The sequence below is a fragment of the Anas platyrhynchos genome, chromosome 2 (genome assembly GCF_047663525.1).
Source record: "Anas platyrhynchos isolate ZD024472 breed Pekin duck chromosome 2, IASCAAS_PekinDuck_T2T, whole genome shotgun sequence".
Classification (NCBI taxonomy): Eukaryota; Metazoa; Chordata; class Aves; order Anseriformes; family Anatidae; genus Anas; species Anas platyrhynchos.
In genome coordinates, this window is record NC_092588.1 from 80,154,146 (window position 1) to 80,179,460 (window position 25,315).

The 25,315-nt window shown below is 44.0% G+C and overlaps 1 protein-coding gene across 6 annotated transcripts in view; it reads left to right on the forward strand.

The window, feature by feature from the left end:
- PIGN (phosphatidylinositol glycan anchor biosynthesis class N) overlaps positions 1-25,315 on the forward strand; it is a 105,265-nt gene that overhangs the window by 42,821 nt on the left and 37,129 nt on the right. For all 6 annotated transcript variants that reach the window (XM_072034992.1, XM_038175620.2, XM_038175619.2 and 3 more), the window contains 2 exons: positions 14,147-14,225; positions 22,867-23,049. In XM_072034992.1, the coding sequence (XP_071891093.1) occupies positions 14,147-14,225; positions 22,867-23,049 (262 nt within the window). The remainder of the gene's footprint in view (positions 1-14,146; positions 14,226-22,866; positions 23,050-25,315) is intronic.

The window sequence follows — 25,315 nt, forward strand, 5'->3', positions numbered from 1 at the left end:
ATCTAATGACAGAGAAATCTGGCCTCTTCCTTCCTTGTTAAATTATAGTGCTTATCTAACTATGAAACTTTGCATTAATGAAGACTTTATGCAATAAATTTCTATTTAAAAGTTCTGGTTAGAAGTAGATCTAAAAAAAAAAATTCCATTTCCTACAGTTAGTCTTTGGTTAAGGGTTATTTACTTAACTTTTTTGATGATATAGCTAAATAGAGACTGCGTGGTAAGTCTCTCTGATTTCTTTTTTTGCTATGTTCTTTTATCATTCCTTGGGAGAAAAGAAGGTGCTGTAGGGTTAGGAAATACAAACGAGGAAGAGAACAGATTGTATGTATATCAAAGTTGGTCTAGGAATTGTTTCTTCTGCAATTTAAATTCTAATGAATAGCCAACAAACAAAACCCCTTGCAGCCAGAAATGAGGCTCAAAGTCTTTGTGTTGCCTAGTATTTGTTTCCAGGGCCATAAAGGAATTTTGAAAAAGATTTGTGTATCTGTGAGCTCTGTTCCAATGTACGCAGCTGCTACTGACCCACTCACCCTTCCGTCTTATCCAGCTAAAGCTGCTTTATCCTACTGCCCTCCCGCTGCCCCAGAAGGTTTGAGAAAGCTTTGCTATGGGGGCGCATGATCGGTTCTGCCTTTAGTGTGTGGAGAGCTCCAAAAATGCTTTGTCATTGAGAGCAGCTGTTTTCCTTTGGGAAATAAAACTGATGTTAATTAAGATCTTTAAATCATAGGAGCAGGAAAATACTAGGCTCTCTTCCTGTGAAGTACGTGTAACTGCTAAATAAGATTGCTGTCTTTCTGAATAGAGATTTACTGTGTGAGTTTTACACCACTAGCTTCTTCTAAGGGCAGGGCTCCAAGACGCTAGTTTCTGAGACCCCGGTTAAGTCAATCATGGGCACATAACGAATGCTTTGGTTTAAATTCTGATTAAGAATGACAATTGCCTTGCCTAATAACTTACTGATCTGTAGGGAACAAAAATGCCATGTGCAAAGGACAGTCAGTCAGCTTTGGTTCTGTGGGGAAAGCTGTTAAGTTGACCTCACAGCTCTTCTTTAAATTTCATCTTTCTGCAAGAAATATCTGGATCTGTAAAATGTGGTGTGAATTTCTTAGTGTTAAGTTTATCTTTAAAAGAACTAAGTGTTGTAATTGCCTTATGAATTGGTATTTTCCTCTTTCTTTCTTTTTCTTTTTTTTTTTTTCCCCTGCGGGGAGAGGAGGTATATTTTGGGTTGAAATGTTCTTGAAATGCTTGAGACATCACTTAGAAAATATGACTAAAACTTGGTATAAAAATAATGTCACTTTTCAGTGTGGCACACTGCAAGAACACATTTATTTTACTTTCTCTGTATATTCTTAAATAGTTTCTGAATCAGAATTTGGGATAAAGGGTTTCAAGGGAAAGGTGAGTGAAACCAAAACAATTCCTTGGATGTGTGAATTATCCTACAAAAGGTGTTAGTGTGTTGCGTGCATAAAGACTTTCCTTGGTTCCTCAAGATATTGTTTCTCTTCACATTAGGAAAACAGAAGATTCGTATCACAGGCCATGATGCATTAAAGCAAATACTCATCCACAGTGTGCTGTAGGGTGAATTTAGCCAGACGCTAACTAGTTTTCACAGTGCTCCTTGACTTATAAAACTTGGCTTATGTCTGAGATACTCAGGGAAAGGCATGTACCCCCTTCTGCTGGCTTTACTGGGTAGGTCAGGTAGTGTGTGTGTCTGGGGGCAGAGAGGAGATGGACATTTCAAGTCTTCACAGCTAGCCTTGTCCATGTTCACTGTCAGAACCCTCAAATTTGTTAACACATCTAAGAATTATTTTGTTTGCTGTGTGGTGCTGAGCGTGTTTTGAAGGATAGAAGCCCAGAAGGCAGCAGCATTATTGCCCATATGATCCAGTTTGAAATCTGGTAATACAATACACGTTGTTCCACTGCTATCACTACACTGAATAAAATGGTGTGAAAGGAAAAGTACAATTTTGTATTAGCAGGCTCTTCAAAGATGGCAAAACTCTCCACAGATGCAATACAGGAGGTAAATTGTCCCATCTTTGGTGGGTATCTGGAGCAGGAGACCTCGTGGTATACTGTTTCAAAATACTTGGTAGTGGTATAGAGATTCCATTTCTGCACAGCTATACACTATTTGGATTTGTCAGTGTAGATTTAATGAGAGGTTTGACCACAAGTTAATGTTAATCTGTGTTTGTCCTTGTCCACTGTTGAACACAGCTCTGTGTTGTTTCTTCTGACCACTACTGGCCTTTCATTAAGGTGAGAGTAGCTTCTTCCACCACTACTCATAGATGTGAGTTCTTGTACGAAGGAGATAGATATCCTTTTTTTAATCTTTCTGGCGTGTGAAATCTGTAACTTGATGCTCAGAAACCATAATGCTTTATTCCTGCCTCGTTTATCGGAGGTTAGCGAAGCATAGTTCATGGCTTTGGGACCATCAGCTTTATGTGGAAATTTGAAAAGTAAATACACCATCTTGGAATATTACACATTCTGTTTCAGTACCATGAGAACCCAAAAATAAACAAAAATGCCTAAGAATTGCCCTCCTTTAATTACTTAAATGGTGTAATTAAATAAATGTTGTTTAAGTCTGTGTAGCTGAAATGTGGATGTCAATTACAGAAGAAATATGAACGTAAAATTTCAGACTGAGACATTCTGTTTCCAGAGAAGTTGATATAAACACAGCTTTAATAGTAATTGTATAGAGGGAGATACATTCACAGATAATGTGTTCTGTAGAAATAAATCTTCCCAGAAAAACTCAGGTTAATTTTTCAGCAAGAAATAGCATGAAAAGGTTCTTCTTATATTGTAAGGGGGAGATCCTGTTTCTGGGCTTGAATTTTCAAGGTGTATCATTGCCACGTCACTAGAAAACTCTTCAAAACTGCTTCAATGACTCAAAATCTAAAAGACGTTTAGATGTAGAGCTTAGGGATATGGTTTAGTGGGGACTGTTAGCGTTAGGTCAGAGGTTGGACTCGATGATCTTGAGGTCTCTTCCAACCTAGAAATTCTGTGATTCTGTGATTTGAGTTGCACGTTGAATCTCTCACACCAAAAGCATTCAGATAGCTTATCTATACAACAAGCCTGTTTTTATGCCTTATTTACACAATGCTGGCAACAGAGAGGAAGGTTCTTGAAGTGATAAAGTCTCCTGATCTCCACAAGGAATCTATCCTCTAGTAGAAATGTGGCTAGCGCAATGGCCAGGGAAGGAAGGAGGCCATTGGAAATGTGCCCTGTCTCTCTTGGACCCAAATTGCATCTCTGAAATAATCTGTCAAATTTATAAGGATGGGGAGGATGGATCTGGCCCTTGTTATGCAATGGAAACTTCAGTAAGTGTCTACTTAACCACCTTTCAGGCAGGTCAGAATTTGGGTAGCTGTATCTATGAATAGGGACGTGTCTGGCTGTCAGTGTCGTTTTCATTTAGTTCACGTCTCTTCATCAAGGAACGAATCTGTATAAACGTGTATCCTGAGGCTACCTGTGAAACTGAGTATACATTTTGGAAGGAGCTCAGCTGTGAGTGTCTGACTCTGCCAGGCAAGGTGCACAACCTGCCCCTAGAGGGGTGAATGAATACACAGGAGCAGAAGCATCCCCTGCTTGTGTGCCAGTCACTTGTGAGGCTTATGTTGAGTAATTGTTTAGAATATTTATAGGCAATTCCAGTTGGATATCTGAAGGGATTACTGCCTGAAATGAGTTTTCCTCCCACCTCTTTCCACTCCCTGCATTTTCCTCCAGCTGTGAAAAGCAAGTCTTCAGAGGTTACTTGTGTAACAAAACCTTACCGGGCACAGTGCCCTGACCTTTGTAAGTAGGAAAGGCAGGTACCAAAATACCAGATGCTTTGAAGAAAGAGAGAGGGAACACAAATCTGAAGACAGCTGACAGGAAGACTGATGTCCAGGATAGTGAAATTATTTTAGCATTCTCACCACTTGATGTACCTTAAAGCAACTGCAGAGCTGGCCCTGTTTGAAGAGGAGTGTGCCAAGGGGCCAGATGCTGCTGTTGCAAAAGCATTCCCAAAGCTGGCACCTCCAGGCTCTGCAAGAAATCCTCAAAGGAGTAGCAGGAGGACAGTTGTAGTGAGGTGAGTAGAGCGGACATCAGTGTTGCATTGAAATCCTCTTAAACCAATTAAAACAACTTGATTATTTCAACAGGTGCAAGAGATTTAAGGTATTAAATTACACAAAAGCACAGGAGTGCTTGCTGTGTATGGCTGGCGTATGCAATGCTTTCAGGCAAGACGGCTTCCAGCTGTTCAGGTTCTGGTTGACCCGTGGTAAGACAGCAGGAGCAGTAGGTTAAGAACCACCACATACAAAGGAGAGACGGGCAGCTGGATGATGAGTGCTTGATTTCCTCTAGCTGTGCTTTTTTGAATGTCTTTGGCAGTGTGTATCAATAAGAAAGGTGGTGGTTTTTTCTTCAGGAAACAGCGTAACTGTTACTCATTGTCATGTTAGTATCTTCTCATATATGAAAAACCTCTTACCACCTTGATGTTGCATTCTTAAACTAATTTAAGCATTCTTACGTAATTTAATTGCTTGAATGCTAAATTTCAATAATCCAGGAGCTATAGGTATGTACATATATAGTCAAGCTATGACTTCCATAGCTCTAGTTCTATAGAAAGCCCCTGCATTTTAGTGTGTGCAGTGTACTGCAATTAAAATATGTTTCTCCTTCACTGTGTGAAAATGTAACATTTCCTTCCCCCTGCCCTCCCATATAAATTGAGATATGACTGCCTTAAATATTTGCATGGATTTGATGCATATCAATTATGTAGACTGAGTCTTTGCACATGGATATGAATCATGTATTTGTGATTGTCCCCCTCTGCTCTGCCCTTGTGAGGCCCCACCTGGAGCCCTGGGTTCAGCTCTGGGACCCCAGCACAAGAAGGACGTGGGTTTGTTAGAGTGGGTCCAGAGGAGGACCACAAAGTTGATCAGAGGGCAGGAGAAACTTTTCTCCTACAATTTAAGAAAAAAAAAAGATGGAGAGCAACTTCTTGCTCAGGCAGATAATGACAGGATGAAGGGGAATGGTTTTGAACTAAATGAGGGGAGATTTAGATTGGATGTTAGGAGGAAATTCTTCACTCCGAGGGTGGTGAGGCCCTGGCCCAGGCTGCCTGGAGAAGTTGTGGGTGCCCCATCCCTGGAGGTGCTCAAGGCCAGGCTGGATGGGGCTGTGGGCATCCTGGTCTGGTGGGAGGTGTCCCTGCCCATGGCAGGGAGGTGGAACTGGATGGTCCTTAAGGTCCCTTCCAACCCAAACTATTCAGTGATTCTGTGATTTGCCATGGCAATAGAAAGTTCTTTCATTAGTGTGGAGTGTCTCTGAAGATGTACAGCAACTTCAAAGAAAGGCCATATGCACAAATATCTCTTTTCTCCTTCCTTCCTGTGACTGAAGATACAGCACTCCATTGTTCCCTCTGCCTGATGGCCTTTCAAAACTGCACTAAGAAATATTTCGACAAAATTGACATTTGGATCAAAGTGAAACGAGTGATTTCTCCTCCACCATTAGGTGGGGCAGGGTCCCTTGAGGTCAGTAAACACAGTGCATCCTTTAAAGCATCAAGTTCTTGTTTTGTTTAAATAAATGACATTTATTTAAGTGGTAGCACCTGAGACACACGTGGTTATATACATTAAGGACTGTTAGATGCATCAGAAATTTATGTCTACTATAAAACGCATGTTTTTTGGCAAAAAAAAAAAAAGTCAGGTCTTTAGGAGAATCTGAGAGGCTAACATAAGATAAAATATCACAAGACTTGTATTTATTTGCTTGTCACCTTGGATAAATCTCATGGGCCTTTTCTGGGAGGTTACAAGGCGTCGAGTGGTGAGGGTGCGGGGGGTGTGCAGGGCAGGCAGTGGGGTGGGAAGGGATGGAGGAGGATGTTTGTCACTGGGGGAGTCAAGTGGGAAAAACAGCACAGGGATCTTTGGATCTCACTAAGAAAGGCACAACAAATAGCATAAAATAGCTGCTTTCATAAGATAAGGTTGGCTCATTATCTATATTCTTCTTACTTTATGGCCCTTTGGATGCCGGGCACCCCACCTCATGTTCCTGAAGCAGAGCCCAGATGGATTTTCCCACAGCATTGCACAGATCCTGCCCGTGGAGAGGTTCCTTCCCTTTCCTCGTTCAAACTGTTATGTGATTTGCTTACAGTAAATCAATTTTATTTATTATTTCCACTGTCAAACAAAACGGAGATTCACATGAGAACTTCCTGCTGCGCTGTGAGATGAAGGCCAGGCTGTGCAGGCAGTACCAGCACTGGGTGAGAGCTGCCCGTGGCTCCTCTGCTACAGATTTAGAAGTCTCCTATTACTCTTCTTACTCCTCTTTTTTTTTTTTTTTTCAGAGTGCCTGATGTGGTGCTTTTAATATTTATTAAAAGAAAAAAGTTTGCAAAGGCGACTAGTCCTACGGCTAGACTGGCTGACTTACCCTAGCACAGTAGCTGGAAAATTCAGAAGGCACAAAAACTGAATGGCTGAATTGGAGCCACTACAGAGCTGAAACGCCTGGCGTGGAATAGCAGGAGAGGAGAGGTTGGATCAGGAGGAGGTGGAAAAGTGAGGGTCCTGGGCCTTAGGTAGCACTGTCAGAGGAACTTAGCTCTTTAGCGTGGGTTAACTCTTTAGTGTGACTATCTTTTTCTTTAGCACTGCTTTAACACACTGAAATATTACCGTGTTTTTTTTTTCACTTGTAAATGAGTTGCATCTTCTAAACTACGAAAACAGAATTTCATAGGACTTGCCCCTTTAGTAGCATAGGCTGAATTTTAACATTTTACTAAAATGTTTTAATCTGTCTCTACAGGTTAAGCATCACCAAGTTACCCACTGAATTGTTTAATCTTTGGTATTTCTCTATTCAAACAACACTGAAATAAGTTTCTGTATCTAACAGTACGTGCTTTCTGTCTGTCTTTTGAAGATACAGTAAGACAATTCTTTTTTTTTTTTTTTTTTTTTGAGCAGGCACATATAAAGAACTAGAACAAACACATTTTTAAAATGGAGAAAATCAGTTTCTGAATGTTAAAATGAATGTAAATGTGTAATTTGGTAAAGTTCATGAAACTATAGCACCCGATTTTTTCCTGCTCATTGCTTCTAGTAGCATCATGTACTCTGTGCTTCAGAGCGAGTTCAATGAAAAGTAAACATCATGGTTCCAGGCTTTGATTTCTGAAATATTTATTGGGTTGATTTTTCTCCATGGCCCACTGAATGAACTCATGGCTTCGCATCATTTGCTATTCACTCTCTGATCAGTTTCTGCTCTTGATAGAGAATTGGGAGGGCTTTGTATTATGCATTTTGTTCTCTTGCTGCTAGGGTATGCACCGTGTCTTTAAAAGAAATGATAGGATGATAAGGTGAGGCTTGATTCTGATTGCACTGTCATTAATATCACATCTCTGCGCTCAGATTGCTTGTTAGCACCAATTTGATGTGAATCAGGAAGAGGCACGCAATCACATTTCTGCCAGACTGATCTCATATCACACACTGTGAGTATCTTGCGTTGTCCTTTCCTACCTGATGCTTTCTGAGATGCTCTCCGTTGTACGGTGGGAGTGTTTGAAGGCAGCTCTCGCAGGAGACTGGCTTTGTTTTTGGATCCTCTTGCTGCTCCGAAAAGGCTGTGAAAAAGTGTTGTTCCATTACTTGCACATCTTTTGAGTAGCAGCCCTGCAAAAGCGCCGGGCGAGTTTTATATCTGCGCTTCCAAGATGCCATTTCGCCAGCAGCAGTGATGTGGATCAAAATAATAATAGTTGGTCCTCTAAGCACTATTTCAGCTGATTGCAGAACTGCTGAACTGGAAGCAATCTGGCCTTCTTAGTATGACTCCCTCACAGCAGGAGAGTTGGTAAACAGTCTGAATACATGCAACTACTTCCTTCGCTGGCTATTTTCTCTCCTGGTGAGAGCAGAGATGTTAGCGCTGGCCCCACTCAGCACAACGAGACTGCAGGTGTGTGGCAGAGACCTGAGCTGCTCGGTGTCAGGGAGTGTAGTGATAGGACAAGGAGGAATGGCTTTAAACTAGAAGAGGGTAGGTTTAGATTAGGTATTCAGAAGAAGTTCTTTATCCAGAGGGCAGTGAGGCCCTGGCCCAGGCTGCCCAGAGAAGCTGTGGATGCCCCATCCCTGGAGGTGCTCAAGGCCAGGCTGGATGGGGCTTTGGGCAACCTGGGCTGGTGGGAGGTGTCCCTGCCCATGGCAGGGGGTTGGAGCTGGGTGGGCTTTAAAGTCCCTTCCAACCCAAACCATCCTGTGACTATATTCAGGAGAAGCTGGTGCATACAAAATCCTAGTAGGCTTTATTCAGATGGCCTTTCCACATCTATTTGGGGTTCATAATGAGGTTCAAGGGATGCATATCCTTACCCTCCAGATTTTTGTTTCTCCTCAGTGGGAAGAGTTGGTCTTTTTCCCTGTCTCCTAATACCTAATATGCAAAGTTAGATGATCGCTGTCTGCTGAGCAGCTATTGCTGCTGGTGGGATATGGTTTGTAGAAGTGTGATCACTGCTTTCTGCAAATCTTGTCATCCCAAAAGTCTTGTAGAATGCACAGGTTTCGGTGTTTCTTTGTTTGTGTTTGTTTTTACTAATGGAGAGAGTAAAAAAAGGAGCGATGGATGTAATGTGTAAGCTGACGATGGTGAGGTGCATGGACTTGGTCTTGGAGAGACTGAGTTCTCCTGCAAGAAATTAAGTTCTCAAGTGTGAGTAGCCTATTAGTTATACATACAGGGATGCGTGTGTGTTTGAGGGAACTGAAAACAAATTTGTTTCGACTGCTTGGCAGCAAGCTTTAAAAAAGAAAAAAGCAACTCAGCATTTTTCTTCATACATTGGATCTGCCAGTCTGTGATGCTTCCTTGACTTTCATGATGAAATCTGGAGCACTTTAAATGTTAAACCACGACAGATCCTAAGGGCTGTGGGTTTTTTATGGCATAATTCTGGGAAATGTACTGTACAATATAACGACTATAAATCATTACCCAAATGATCAGACATAATAAAATTAACATACTGGTAGTGGAGGGTACAGATGTCGCTGTAAGATGTCTCTTGCTGTTGGGTTTCATGGTTTGACTGTAGCACGCTGTCTGTGCTGTCGGGGATGGTAATTCTGTAGTGTGATGATAAATAAGATTCACTGGCCAAAGAGAGGTCCCCTTGACATTGCTACCAGAGCCTTGCTTCATCTCAGCATTGTTATTAGTGCTGTCAAATAGCTTAGCTGATATGAAGCGTGAATGATGTGTTAGAAAGATTAATCCTGTCAGGTATGCTTATGAGAAGGGTAGCTAACATCTCATAAGGGACGGTTTACAAGCACTTGCACAATTAGCCCAATTGTTTTCTTTCATAATTAACTGTGTTTGTTCACGGATGAAGCTGTGATTTCTGTCTGGAGCTAGAAAGCTAATTTCAGATGGCCATATTGAAAAACAAAATTACCCTTCTCCTAGTGCCACCATCATTTCCCGTGAAGAATGTAGAGGCCTAATGTTGTGAAGGCATTTAGATTATTTATCATATATGGGACTATTAAGTTGGTAGGTTTTTTTTGTTTGAGTTAAATCTCAGGGTACTACATTTTACAGTGTGTGAGCGATGTATTTTGTAATGCTTTCTTCAAAGAAAGGAGGACAGCTGCTCTCTCTTTCCTATTAAGAGGCAAATACAGCGAAAACAAGACTTCTAGGATATTGTGCTACAGCAAAAAGACTTCATTTTTACTGGTTGTACTTCTAATTTTGTAGAACTGGATGGTGATGGGTAGCCAGGAGGAGCATGTATATTCACAACTTTAAGCTCTCTTTGTAGAGTTCAGGATCTTTTTAATAATGATCACTAAACTCACGTAATTACTATTAATATTAATTGCATGTGTGTGCATTAAATGACCTTGAGAATACATTAGCATGCTAGTAGTGCCTCTGGGATTGCTGCACACTGAAACACAGGGGAAATAACTGGCCTGCTTACTCTTGTCTCTGACACTATCTGGTTTGTATTCTAAACCTTCTGAATGGTTTCAATTAAGTTAAAATTAAACTAACTGGTGCTAAGAATAGTTCAAGATTTAATTTCTCAGATTCACGTTTGCCTTGCAGTTTTGTTGTTTGGTCACATCTAGAATTAAAACCTAGCAAACAGCTTTTCCACTTTGTGCTCTGATTGTTGGAATTAGCAGACAGTAGCACCCCATAAACTTTTTCTGTAAGGGCTGAAATTCTTGACACCTGATAAATTTTATTCTATTTGTACTGATGCACTGAGATCCTGTATGTGTTCAGATAGTCAAAATTAACCATCATTCATAATCATCTTTGAATAGATACAATACTTGTTTAGGTATTACTTTTTCTTCTTCTTTGTTCCTTTATTTTGGGTGGTTCCTTACTGTTTGCCTCAAAAGGGTGAGTTTCTGCAATTTTCAGCTTTTTTTTCCTTTTCCAGAGTCTGCTTACCTTGTAATGTATAGTATTATACTATGGTGGAAACTCTCATGACTGAATGCATAGGGGTGGAGCTAAATCAACTAATTTTCAGCATTGCCTTGAATTCTCAGTACCTCTAAATATTCTTAAACTCCTCCTAAGTGATATTTCAGTAAGTCTCAAGGTCTCTGGTGTTGTACATTGTTCAGCACGCTGTGTTTCATATGTGATTTTAGCATGCAAGTATTTCATTTTTAATTTCATGGTACCTGAGTGAAGTCCAGTTGCAGAGCCTCATTTGTAGGTATAAATTCCATTTGTTATCCCATAAGGAAAATGATATCTTATGGTGTCTAGTTGCCCTAGGTTGCGTGAGTTATTTCTTCTTCCTCTCTCTTCCCTCTTCTGTGACACTTTTTTTTCTAGTGATCTGTTGCACGCAGCTTTTACATTGATGGGTTATTTGTTCTGGAACATATTCTGACTGAAATAGACAAAGATGTTTATATCTAATAACAGTTTTAAAAACACTCCTCAGGGGGTAGTATGGGAAATACAGAAAACTGGTAAAATCCAAGTACCATGCACACAAGTCTGTGTCTGCTTTTTCTGGGCTCTGTTTTTTTCAATTTGTTCTGACTTCATTTAGTTGTTTTTTTAAAGTTAGTTGTGGGCTGTTTGTTTATTTAAGTCTCTGGCTTCTCCCTTTTCTAGGCAACTTTCCTCTTCTATTCGTGGGTCAGCTTTATCTCTTTGCTCTTTCTCCTACCTCTGGTGAGGGTCTTCTTTCCCATCTTCTTTGTCAGGTTTAGGATGCGAATCGAGATCCTTGGTGGATGATAAGTTGCTTATGGTGAACTACATTCAGACCTTAACTGAGGAATAATCTGCATGTTTAGTAACTCTTCTCTTTAGTCTGGCGTGAGATGTAAAAATCCTCTCATCGCTTATTTTAGTTTTTATTGAATATTGAGGCAAATAATACGTAAGGTGACAATCAAACATTGTATTCAGGATGAAACTTGCATTTTGATACAGGTATGTGTGAACAGTCCTCAGTTTCTGGTAGAATTCATTAACTTAACAGAGAAGTAATCCATACATAATTGTGCTGTCAGTACCTTGAAATCCATGCGTATGGAAGTAAGGTAAAAATGTGTGGTACGATGGTAGCTATTGAGAATTAACTGCGCACTCGCTAATGGCAACCCCGTTTGACATAATAATTGCATTGTGCATTTGACTTCCTGAACCTTTCTGCTTAAAAAAACATTTAGTCTGTTACGCCGTTCCACGTGCAGAGATCCCAGGAGCTGTCATCTAAGAAGGAATAGGTAAAGACTGTAACTTGTTCGTTAATATTAAAATGGTTCATCGAGAGTAAAAAGATAATTAAGGGATTTATAGCTAAATGACTGTAGGAAAGAACAGAGAGTGAAAGGTAAAAATAAGGCTTTTCTAGCATATTAAACCTTTGCATTAAATATTAGAAAGATAAAATTGTCAGAAAGCATACATATAAAACAATAAAAATGAGACAATTCACATAGGAACCCTTTGGATGAATTGAAGTTCTAAATGAAGCTGCTTAATATTTATTCCAGATTCTTTAAATCCTTACCTAAAAATTAGCACTTCTTCTTCCTGTTATTCACAAGGTGGAAACTGCCACGTGGGTTTGGTTCCTTTGGCAGTTTGCCCTGCCAAAAACATTAGCAAAACTAGATAGATCAAAGATTTCTCTGAGGCAGTGCTAGCATCTTGTTAGCCTGCTTGAAGAACTGATTCCTCCTTGAATTATCACCAGCCTTGGTGCACGCTCTCTGGCTACGTGCTGGTAGCCCTTGGCCTTTGGAGCTGTAGGGTTGATGTTCATCGGGACATACCATGAAGGTGCAGAAACAACCAGCATTCACTCTGCTACTTTTCAAGGCTGTTTTCTGAAGTCTTCTGCCCTCCCCTCCAAAGTTAAGGTGATTAAATATTCACTACCACTATTTCATTCATCTGCCTTTCTTCCTCTGTTGCTTTTCTGTTACTGAGTGTATTGAATTCCATGGGGCCTCTCACTTCCTTCTCGTTTACAGATAACAACACATTTAGATTCTTCTAGATTTAAAACAGCTGAACATTTTAAATGCAGCTAGTTATTTACCTTTTTCAAAAGATGGATATTTTGCTGCTATTATCTTATATGTTTTAGAAGACTCCTGCTCAATACCGCTGTGCTCTGAAATCAAAGCAATCCAGCAAAACACGTCAGGGTACTATTAGTAATAGTAAAAGAAAAAAAAATCAGGTTGGTCAATCACAGAATCCTTCACATCAGTTTCATGGCTCAAAAGATAGTGTGTATGCATCATTGATGATGCATCAGCTGCTTCTGGGTGGCAGGCAGTGGTAGCTCCTACAGCTCATATCAAATGCTCAGGAGTGTTTCCAGGCAGTGGGTCCATCACATCAAAAACGACCCCCGTGGTTCAACTGAGTGCCCACCCAGGTTATTGCTGCTGATTAAAATAAAAGGAATGAGACCCCAAGGGTGGATCTGGACTTGGCACAGCCTGAAACGTGAAGTTTGGATTTCTGTGTGTGGAGGAGTGTGCGCAAGGGTGAATGGTACACTGCTGGGCCATCGTGCTGGGGGTGCTGCGAAGATGATGCTGTGGCTCAGCAGCGTTGTGGAGGGTGTGAAGGAAAACCTTCCTGTATCTGTTTATCAGCTATCATGAAGTTGGGACCCATGACAATTTTCCTCTGTGGTGCTGAGAGGGCCGGTGACTGACAATTTGCCCAGGGGATCCTCTGCCCTGCTGCCATCCTTAACCTGGAACAAAGTAGCAAGGGACTCAGCTCCTTCCTCCTCTGTTCGGTGGGGGTTGGTTGACTGGTTTGTTCTTCCACAGTGTTATGTCCTGTAAAGGAAGAGTTGTAGAAATGATTTCGGGTCATTATCTAACTCATTAAAGTCAGAGATTTTTACCACAGGCCTCAGTGCTGTCAGGTAATCGTGCTATCCCCTGGTATGGGGACTCTGTTAACAGCTTCCTGGAAGAGGAGATAAACTCTTCTTTTTTTTTTCCTTTTTTGTTTTTTTCTTTTTTTTTTTTCTTTAATAAAAGATTGTTAGGCATCATCTATGGCTATTGTGGATCCTGAACAATTTGTCCTATGCTGACAGGCTTTCAAACTTCTTGCAGCCATAAGTATCATCAAATCAGTTAATTTGCTTAATTCTTATGTATGCAGTGCTTCTTGTTCAGGGCAGTGGTCAATAATAATGCAAAAGGGAGAGAATTTTCACCAGCAGTATTAGCTGGGAATAAAAGATGTGTCTATTAATGCAAAGTTCTTGGGGTAAATTAGACAGCAGCAGTGTTGACTTTCGTGTGAAAATGAATATAGAGGTATGGAGCATTCCCCTAATGAAATTTGGAAAACTTGTTTTGTTTTATTTCATTCCAGAATTGTTTTTGATTACAAAGTGAAGTTTTTCTGTCTCCTCCTCTGCTCATGAAAAGAAGCATTTATGTTAATATCTGTTTATTTTGTTGGACAGGCCACTTTCTGATTCTGAACAGATCAACTTTTTAAAGAAAACAAGACTGTATATTCAGCAGCAAAAATACGATGAAGCGGTAAGTGCACCTTTGCTATCGATCTTATAGAAACTTTGAGAACTTCTGTTATATGTAAATATATTTAGATTTGTTTAACTTAAACCAGAAAATATTTGTCCTTCTGATGCACATCTCACTTACCAACACAAATAAAATCCCATTATAAGTCTCCAACGTTTTGCATTTCATGACATCAACTCTATTGAACAATACTAACTTACTCAGTTTTTTCTCATAGCTATTAAACTTTTTGCTACCATTTCACAGTATAGCAGCACACAATGTATGTTTATCTTTTCCACTGTAAAAAAAAGAGTAAATTCAAAGAGAAACTAAAGAATGTAGATCATAATCATCCTTCCTAGGCTGCTAGTTGCATGAAAAAGTATGGTGACTTGCTCTGTCGTAGACCCTGCTTTGTTTTGTACTTCTCTTACCTGAACCAGCTGTTCATGTTTTTAATTTTGCATTTCACTTTGTGAGAAACTGAGAGCTTTATGTGGAATCATTCTGTGTTTTGCAAGTCTTGAATACCTTCCTAAGTGTTTTCTGCTACTCAGTGAGACAGGGTGCCTGACGGTTGCAGTTTGCCAGTGCTTGTATTCTGACATTCACAGACATAATTTGCAGAGCTAAATGGTACAAAGACGACTTTCATTTTAACAGGTTTAGGTTAGTTACTGACTTTTGTGTGAAAAAGCCCATGAAAAAGTTGAATCTGTAAGATTGCATTTAACCTAGCAAATGCATGGAGGAATAATTCTGTTATGTGCTAAGGTTCAGCTCTTTTTTTTTTTCTTAATTTGTTTCTCAAGGTTATAAACTACTGTTTCATGCACAGAACAACTAAACCTATTTTATACCTTGTACCTTTTCATTTACATCACTGTAAATTGGAAATAGCTCAGTTGACATCAAAGGATCTATTATGGTGTGGGAACAGATCTTTTTTATTTCCAACTACTGCATGTCTGTTACAGGTTTACTTACAGGATGTATTTTAATCATTTTCAGTAGTCAAACCAGCAAGTTTGAGTGTTGGGTCATAGAATAGAATCATAGAGAAATTAAGGTTGGAAAAGACCTCCAAGATCATCTGGTGCAACCATCACCCTGCTTCCAATGTCACCCACTAAACCATGTCCCTACGCACCAGGTCCAACCTTGCCTTGAACACCCCCAGGGATGGTGATGCCACCACTTCCCTGGGCAACCTGTTCCAATGCCTGTCTGCTCTTTCTGAGAAGAAAAGTCTCCTACTTGCTTGAATTGTTGCAGAGCAGTGCTTACACTGAGTCAAGGATTTGTCAGCTTCCCACTCTGTCCTGTCACTGGGCAGGCTGGGCATGCAGGAGGAGCTGGGAGGGGACAGAAGCAGGACAGCTGACCCCAACTGGCCCAAGAGATATTCCGTACCATCCGGCATCATGCTGGACAAGTCCTGTGGGGTGGCTGTCTGGGGGTCTGCCTCAGAACAGACCTCTGGATGCCATTCCTAAGTAGCTGGTTAAACTTGCACAGTACCTGAAGCGCACTCAGAAGACATTACAGTAAGAACAGGCTGGTCTGAACATCCCCAGGATATTCAAAGACATGAAGAGCTGTCTGAACTAGGCTGGAGGAGAAGAGGTGGGTGAAGGAGAAAAGGGGGAGCGAACAAGTGGGAAAAACCACCTCTGCCTGCCACCTGCATAGATAGGCTCCCTGAAGACAAAAGGCCCTTGAAATATCCTCTCCTGAGGCAGCCTATGCCAAGGATGCACGGAGCATCCAGGCCAGTCCCAGTAGGGTGCTTTTGCCACTCATTCCCAGTTAGGCTCATGTTCTTACAGGCCTCGGGTAGTTCTTGATGCCCTTATGATATCTCCCCCTTTCTCTTCCTGTTCCTTTGATGGCCGAGCCACTTTGGAGTAGCCTATCTCTTCTTCTTCTTCCTCCCAGACTCAGGAGGAGTTCCTCTGCTTTCTAAATGACCTGACTTTCTCATCCCTTTTTAAAAAGGGGCATGATGTTTCCCTTTTTCCACTCACCAGGGACATCGCCCGGCTGCCAGCACCTTTCAATTTGCATGGAGAGAGGCTTTCAGCCAGTTCCCTCTGCACCCTGCGATTCATGTCATCAGGTCCCATCAGGTCCCACTATCAGCACTCACACAACTCCTGAGCATTGGCAACAGATTTCTTTATTGCCAGGACGCCTTGCAGGTAAGCCTGCAGGACGTCCGTGGTGTCTGGGGGCTCCGAGCTAACGCTGGGGATGGAGCCCGCGCGCCGATGAGTAGGGGGCTGGCCGCGCACTCCTGCGACGCTCTTTCTGTGCTCGCAAGGCAGAGAACCAAGACGCGCCGCTGGAGTCCCACATCTGTTGTGGCCGAGGCAGATCCACTTCCATCGGCTCCTCCGTGTGTTGTGGAGGATCCACCTCCATGGGCTCCTCGGTGCTGGTCAGAAGCCTAAGCCAGTCCTTGCGCAGGACTGCCCAAACAGGATGTCTTCCAGGCCGGGGTGCCGAACCACGGGGTTGTTCAGTTCCACGCCTGCGTCCACTGTCGGGTTGATTTCCGTGCGTGGATCCGACGCTGCCATCCGGTTTATGGGCCTGGCTGGGTCCCGCGCCGTGGTAGGGATGGTAGGCATGCCTGTGCTCCCTGTGGCCGTCGGACTGCTCCTGCTGCCTTGGCCCTGCGCCGCCGTTGCACCACTGGGAAAGCCCAGGCCCCCTGTGGCTGGATGGCTGAGGGGCCAGCCTGTTCCCCGCATGGTTGTGGTGCCAAGGGAACCAGTTGGAATTGTCACTGGGCTGCACGCCAGAGTGGCCTTGGGCACTGGTGTTTGCTGTGCCGCTGGTGCTCTGCCCGTGACGCTTCTTCTCGGCTGCCTTCCTTGCTGGTGCTTGCTGGGACTGCATCGCCGTCCCCTCACACCAACGAGGGCCGCCTCTCGCCTTGCTGCTTCTGGGCTGCCTTCTGCCGCGGATGCTGGCTGTCAGGGGGCCTCGAAGCTCAGCGAGTGGCAGGCCAGCGGCAGGGCGGCCTTTTTATAGGGCCCACGAGGCAGCGGTGGCCATTGTGACCTCAGCAAGCCCCTGTGATGGAGTGGTCCACGTGTGGCCAAAGGTGGCCGTGCTGGGAGCAGCCTGGAAGATGCCCTCATGTAGACGAGGAGGGTTGGGGGGGTTGAGGACCCCTTTTCTGGGGCAGTTTCCCCCAGGCCATTTGGCTTGCCAGCGAGAAGGGCTGCGCCTTGGCCACAGGGACTGCCCTGCACCTCCCATCCTGTGCCCTGCGTTTATTGTTAACACCGTTTTTATGTAATTTTATTCTATTCTTTACGGACAAGAACAGAAGCAAGGTGTATTTTCAGCCCTAATGCCCACGTGCGCTTTGTGGTCTGAATAAAGTATTTCTTCCTCACATCACGTCTAATCTCCATCTCCCCTCCCTTTGTTCAAAGCCATTATTCCTTGCTCCATCGCTACACTCCTTGATAGAGTCCCTCTCCAGCTTTATTTCATCTGAACTTGGGCTTGCTCAGAGGCTCTAGAGGCCTAGGGACTTGAGACCTCTTATATACAAACTTTATGCTCAGAGTGGCAACTCTGGTGGAGAGCTTGGCAACTCCGTCAGCCAGTTCCCTCCGGATCCTGGGATTCATGTCATCAAGTCCTATAGGCTTGTACCTGTTTAGATGCATCAGGTGGTCTCGAACCTGCTCTTCGCTTGCAGTGGGTGGGACTTTGCTCCCCCAGCCTCCATCTATGGGTTCAGGGAAATGAAAGACTTGGGAAGCCTGCCTACCAGTGCAGATGGAGGCAAAGATGTTGTTGAGTACCTCAGCTTTCTCGACGTCTGTCATTGCCAATTACTCAGCTAGAGAAACTCACTCCTAGGGTAAGAAATTAACCACCTACAATCACTCACACACTCCTATTTTCACCCCCAGTCTATTTTCACAAATGGTAGAGGTGCATGGTGGCCCCTGGGGACTCCTCCTGTCACCCCAGCGCAGCAGCCCAAAGGAAGCTGGGTCCTCTCTTGTGCTGTTCCTGGAGGCTCCGTGCAGAAGGGCTGCCACCTCTGGCACAAGGGCTGGGGGATAGGCACTATCAGCACTCACACAACTCCTGAGCATTGGCAACAGATTTCTTTATTGCCAGGACGCCTTGCAGGTAAGCCTGCAGGACGTCCGTGGTGTTTGGGGGCTCCGAGCTAACGCTGGGGATGGAGCCCGCGCGCCGATGAGTAGGGGGCTGGCCGCGCACTCCTGCGACGCTCTTTCTGTGCTCGCAAAGCAGAGAACCAAGACGCGCCGCTGGAGTCCCACATCTGTTGTGGCCGAGGCAGATCCACTTCCATCGGCTCCTCCGTGTGTTGTGGAGGATCCACCTCCATGGGCTCCTCGGTGCTGGTCAGAAGCCTAAGCCAGTCCTTGCGCAGGATTGCCCAAACAGGATGTCTTCCAGGCCGGGGTGCCGAACCACGGGGTTGTTCAGTTCCACGCCTGCGTCCACTGTCGGGTTGATTTCCGTGCGTGGATCCGACGCTGCCATCCGGTTTATGGGCCTGGCTGGGTCCCGCGCCGTGGTAGGGATGGTAGGCGTGCCTGTGCTCCCTGTGGCCGTCGGACTGCTCCTGCTGCCTTGGCCCTGCGCCGCCGTTGCACCACTGGGAAAGCCCAGGCCCCCTGTGGCTGGATGGCTGAGGGGCCAGCCTGTTCCCCGCATGGTTGTGGTGCCAAGGGAACCAGTTGGAATTGTCACTGGGCTGCACGCCAGAGTGGCCTTGGGCACTGGTGTTTGCTGTGCCGCTGGTGCTCTGCCCGTGACGCTTCTTCTCGGCTGCCTTCCTTGCTGGTGCTTGCTGGGACTGCATCGCCGTCCCCTCACACCAACGAGGGCCGCCTCTCGCCTTGCTGCTTCTGGGCTGCCTTCTGCCGCGGATGCTGGCTGTCAGGGGGCCTCGAAGCTCAGCGAGTGGCAGGCCAGCGGCAGGGCGGCCTTTTTATAGGGCCCACGAGGCAGCAGTGGCCATTGTGACCTCAGCAAGCCCCTGTGATGGAGTGGTCCACGTGTGGCTATGTTGGGAGTGGTCCGGAAGATGCCCTCACATGGAGGAAGGCTGGGGGGGGCTGAGGGCACCTTGTGTGGGGCAGTTTCCCCCAGACCATTTGGTTTGCCAGAGAGAAAGGCTGCGCCTTGGCCACGGGGACTGCCCTGCACCTCCCATCCTGTGCCCTTCCTTTACTGTTAACACAGTTTTTTATGTAATGTTATTCTTTACGGACAAGAACAGAAGCAAGGTGTATTTTCAGCCCTAATGCCCACGTGCGCTTTGTGCTCTGAATAACGAATTTCTTCCTCACATCACATCTAATCTCCATCTCCCCTCCCTTTGTTCAAAGCCATTATTCCTTGCTCCATCGCTACACTCCCTGATAGAGTCCCTCTCCAGCTGTCTTTCGTCTGAACCTGGGCTTGCTCAGAGGCTCTAGAGGTCCAGGGACTTGAGACCTCTTATACACAAACTTTATGCTCAGAGTGGCAACTCTGGTGGAGAGCTTGGCAACTCCATCAGCCAGTTCCCTCCGGATCCTGGGATTCATGTCATCAGGTCCCATAGACCTGTACCTTTTGTTTAGATGCATCAGGTGGTCTCGAACCTGCTCTTCGCTTGCAGTGGGTGGGACTTTGCTCCCCCAGCCTCCATCTATGGGTTCAGGGAAATGAAAGACTTGGGAAGCCTGCCTACCAGTGCAGATGGAGGCAAAGATGTTGTTGAGTACCTCAGCTTTCTCGACGTCTGTCGTTACCAAGTACTCAGGAAGAGAAACTCACTCCTAGGGTAAGAAACTAGCCACCTCTAATCACTTACACACTCCTATTTTCACCCCTCAGCCTACTTTCACAAATGGTAGAGGTGCATGGTGGCCCCTGGGGACTCCTCCTGTCACCCCAGCACAGCAGCCCAAAGGAAGCTGGGTCCTCTCTTGTGCTGTTCCTGGAGGCTCCATGCAGAAGGGCTGCCACCTCTGGCACAAGGGCTGGGGGATAGGCACTATCAGCACTCACACAACTCCTGAGCATTGGCAACAGATTTCTTTATTGCCAGGACGCCTTGCAGGTAAGCCTGCAGGACGTCCGTGGTGTCTGGGGGCTCCGAGCTAACGCTGGGGATGGAGCCCGCGCGCCGATGAGTAGGGGGCTGGCCGCGCACTCCTGCGACGCTCTTTCTGTGCTCGCAAGGCAGAGAACCAAGACGCGCCGCTGGAGTCCCACATCTGTTGTGGCCGAGGCAGATCCACTTCCATCGGCTCCTCCGTGTGTTGTGGAGGATCCACCTCCATGGGCTCCTCGGTGCTGGTCAGAAGCCTAAGCCAGTCCTTGCGCAGGACTGCCCAAACAGGATGTCTTCCAGGCCGGGGTGCCGAACCACGGGGTTGTTCAGTTCCACGCCTGCGTCCACTGTCGGGTTGATTTCCGTGCGTGGATCCGACGCTGCCATCCGGTTTATGGGCCTGGCTGGGTCCCGCGCCGTGGTAGGGATGGTAGGCATGCCTGTGCTCCCTGTGGCCGTCGGACTGCTCCTGCTGCCTTGGCCCTGCGCCGCCGTTGCACCACTGGGAAAGCCCAGGCCCCCTGTGGCTGGATGGCTGAGGGGCCAGCCTGTTCCCCGCATGGTTGTGGTGCCAAGGGAACCAGTTGGAATTGTCACTGGGCTGCACGCCAGAGTGGCCTTGGGCACTGGTGTTTGCTGTGCCGCTGGTGCTCTGCCCGTGACGCTTCTTCTCGGCTGCCTTCCTTGCTGGTGCTTGCTGGGACTGCATCGCCGTCCCCTCACACCAACGAGGGCCGCCTCTCGCCTTGCTGCTTCTGGGCTGCCTTCTGCCGCGGATGCTGGCTGTCAGGGGGCCTCGAAGCTCAGCGAGTGGCAGGCCAGCGGCAGGGGGGCCTTTTTATAGGGCCCACGAGGCAGCAGTGGCCATTGTGACCTCAGCAAGCCCCTGCGATGGAGTGGTCCACGTGTGGCCAAAGGTGGCTGTGCTGGGAGCAGCCTGGAAGATGCCCTCATGTAGACGAGGAGGGTTGGGGGGGCTGAGGACCCCTTTTCTGAGGCTGTTTCTCCCAGGCCATTTGGTTTGCCAAAGAGAAAGGCTGTACCTTGGCCACAGGGACTGCCCTGCACCTCCCGTCCTGTGCCCTGGGTTTATTGTTAACACCAGTTTTTATGTAATTTTATTCTATTCTTTACGGACAAGAACAGAAGCAAGGTGTATTTTCAGCCCTAATGCCCACGTGCGCTTTGTGCTCTGAATAAAGAATTTCTTCCTCACATCACTTCTAATCTCCATCTCCCCTCCCTTTGTTCAAAGCCATTATTCCTTGCTCCATCGCCAAACTCCCTGATAGAGTCCCTCTCCAGCTTTCTTTCATCTGAACTTGGGCTTGCTCAGAGGCTCTAGAGGTCTAGGGACTCGAGACCTCTTACACACAAACTTTACCCCTTGTTTGCTTCAGGTACCCTATGTGTTCATGATCACTTTTTTGAGTACTAACTAATCAGGCTCTTCAATAGTTGATACACTTTTTTCTGTTGATTGAAACTTTGTCCCAACTTTTTGGTTTAATAGGATCTCTGTCACCTGCTTTAACAGATAACCGCAAGCAGGTGATGCCAGCACACTATAATTCATTTATTTTGAGGAACTTTGTGCCCTTCCAAGTGTTTGATGTGTAAGAGTGCTTCTCAAAGGATTTTGACAGCGAGACAAATGTTAAATATTATTGCCCTTATCCTTGTACTTGACCTCTTATCTGATCAAGGATGATCTGAACTTCTTTTTTCAAATATCCTAGTACTTTGTGGGTCATAGGGAGTAATGACACATTACTGATGGACATTTCCTCAAATTGAGCAGGAACTGGAAATCGAGTGCTCCAAGAGAAAAGAGTATTGTTTCTACTGGGAGATGGATGTGATATGTCCACTACTGTGCCTAGCCTTGAGAACCAGGCGAATTAATAAAGACAATTATAATAATAACAAAGTATTTAATGGATACTTGGGCATATAAAGAAGCATCATGATGTGTGCTTAACTCTTATTATACCCTTCCTTACAGATCTTTCCATTAATCAGAGAATCCTCTGTGACCATAAATTACACAGTTTTTTCCCATCTTTGGGAAAATCACTGGGGTCAGCACAGTGAGGGAGGTAGTGAGCTAGAGAGACTTGTGATTAAACTTAGTACAGTCCAGTATAATCTGTATCCATAGTCATCCTCCTATTTAAATGTGGTGCTCTCAGAAGCTTGTGACTGTTTTTTTTTTTCAGGGGGTCACCTGTAAAGGTCAAATGCTGATGGGACAAACAAGTGGTATGCTTTATAATAGATGGTGTTCAAGATAGATGGTGTGCTGCCTTTTGTGGCTTGGTTGGGTAGTGAAAGAGCCAAGTGATGGCTGACTTTATGTCCAACAGGAGTCTGAAGCAGTGCACACTCCAGTAGTTGATGTTGGCCAAAACACCATACCTGGTTGTACAGAGGACACGTGCCAGGAACGGCAGAACTGCTTGAGCTGCAGTTGTTGGTTGGGTTGATTTGTGGTATGGAGCTTACGTTACTTCAAACTGTTGCTTGTATTTTTTTTTTTGTCTCTAGGTATCTCTGTGCAAAACCCTGATTAACCTTGCTTTGGAAGGCCTGTCGTATTACCATACTTATGACAGATTATTCCTGGGCCTAAGTATCGCAATGGGTTTCGTGGGATGGACGACTTACGTGATTCTGGTGATTGTCAAGACCCATACCAATTTGACTAAGACTGTCCAGAGTAGTAATAAGGTAGGTCAGAAATATACAGTGATTTCTCCCTTTTTTCAGGAAACTGCACACATTCCACTGTTCTGTTCTGTTGACCACAAATGGAAACAGCTGCTGTAATCCTGCCTGGTGTTATTGTTTGGACCATTAATTCAGATCAGTATTCCAATGCATTACAAGTCAGAATATGCAATACTATGTTTTCTGAGTTTATTTCTTACAACTGTGCATTTTACTAAATGCTAAAAAGCTATTAGAGAATCTGTCTTTAACCAGAAGTCAATTTTCAACTAACTGTAATAAAGTCAGCACTCTAGTAATGGGCATTGTTATACAATGAACAATACAGACTTTTGGCTTCCATTTTGATTTTTGCTTTCTACTGTAGGGCCAAAAAAATTTGCATGTAGATTTTTTTGTTCCTGTCCTCAGTTGTGGTGGGTAATCAGTCTTCAGAAGCCTTGCAATTCTCTAATGGCATTTTTAAAATGTATAACCTGTTTTAATTGAAAGGTGAACTGTGGTTTCACAGGTCAGCTTGCACTCTTGCCCTTTACGATTTGCAAGAGTAGAGAAGAAAATATCAAAGAGGAAGCTCTTTTTAACAAGGTTATAATGGCTCGATTTTTCACAAAGTCCAAAATCCTAGGAAATTCATTTTTGTTTCAGTCATTCATCAGAAGAGGGAGACCTCAAAAAGGAGAACCAGGTAAAAGCTAGCATTTCACCAGGGGAAGATGAAAGCTTTACGGAGAGAAACAAACAAACAAACAAACAAAAACCCTCCCAGACTTAAGGATTTGTTTCAGAGTAAAAGAAATTGTTTAATTTGGCAATGAGTATTCCTGTAGCATCTGTACTGCCTTCAGTATATTACTCTGAGAAAATTCCCATCGTGCTATCTTGATGTTTTTACAACTGGCTGAAATGAGAGTCTTGGCTTTTAATGAAAATGATCAAACAGAATCGAATCAGAAAATATTCATAAGTGATGCACTGCATTACTTAGGTTTTCTTTCATCAAAGAACTTAGAAGAAATAGTCCAAGATGCTTATGTTAGATATGAACAGAATAATTACAAAAATTAGACTGAATATTGGGTATGTTAAAAGCATAAGCAAAAACGTAGTATTTTTAGTCAACATAAAATTTCACTTCTAAAATAATTTGTTACTTTCAACAGGTAAAATCTCAAAAATGTTACGCAAAACTTGTGCCAGCGACACTGGTGGGGAAAAAAGAGGTTCCTTCTGTTGCATGTAGAATTTTTCTTTTCACTGTTTTTATAACAGGCCCTTTTCTGTAGGTTTTTGTTTTGGTTTGTTTTTTGTTTTTTTTAGTGTCCCTATATATTTAGGGAGTCACAGTGTGAGCCTGATGCTTCTTACATGGAAGTTATTTGCTTTACAGATAGTATCAGAGCTACTTAAAGAATATTGCTGAGAAACTAATCTACCATTGACAAATAGTTTTGCGCAAAGCACAGCCGTATAAAATCCAGTAGCAGCCTTTGAATAATGAAACTGCATGTCCTGTATATGTCATCTATAAAAGCCTGTGGCTTCTTATGCTGCTTATGAGAAAACATTTTTTTTTCTTTTGGGGTGGGGTGTTGTTTCACTTAGTAAGAAGCCTAAACTTTTAATCTAATTTTAAACATTCACAGAAATTGTGAAATCAGTTTCTGTCTTCAATGCATGACCAGCTATTGGATTGTATAATCTTTATCTCGGCGTGGAATAAAATGTTGATTGTGTGTGGTTTACTCGTTCGACGATAAATTCCATTGTGTGTGTATCATATCTATACATGTTCATTTTGTGTACGTGTCAGCAAATGTAAAATTTAAAACAAATGGAACCAAATTGCATTAGGTCAGCTTTCTGTGTGACTTTTTTTTTCCTTTAATGGCGTATCTTAGCAGAAATTGTATTTTAAAAATCATTTAGAACTTGCATTTGCTGTCAGCTTAGATCAGGGCAGTTTTATGTCAATTACAGCGGGGAGGAGAACAAAAACTGCTAACCCATCGATGTGACCTGCTAATTGAGTGTCTTGTCTTCTCAGCACATCTAGCATAGTCATGTATCCTTTGAAATAACTCATTCAGAGGAACTGGCAGTTCTGTTATTAAAAGAAAACAGATTCTTCAGTCATTACCTAGCCATTGTGCTGAGGACTGCTCCGTTGCTAAAGCTGCCTTCACAACCTCAAGTTGCAATACCAAAAGATAAAATTGTTCATTTCAAACTTGCATGTAATCTTCCTTTACCTGAAGAAAGAAAA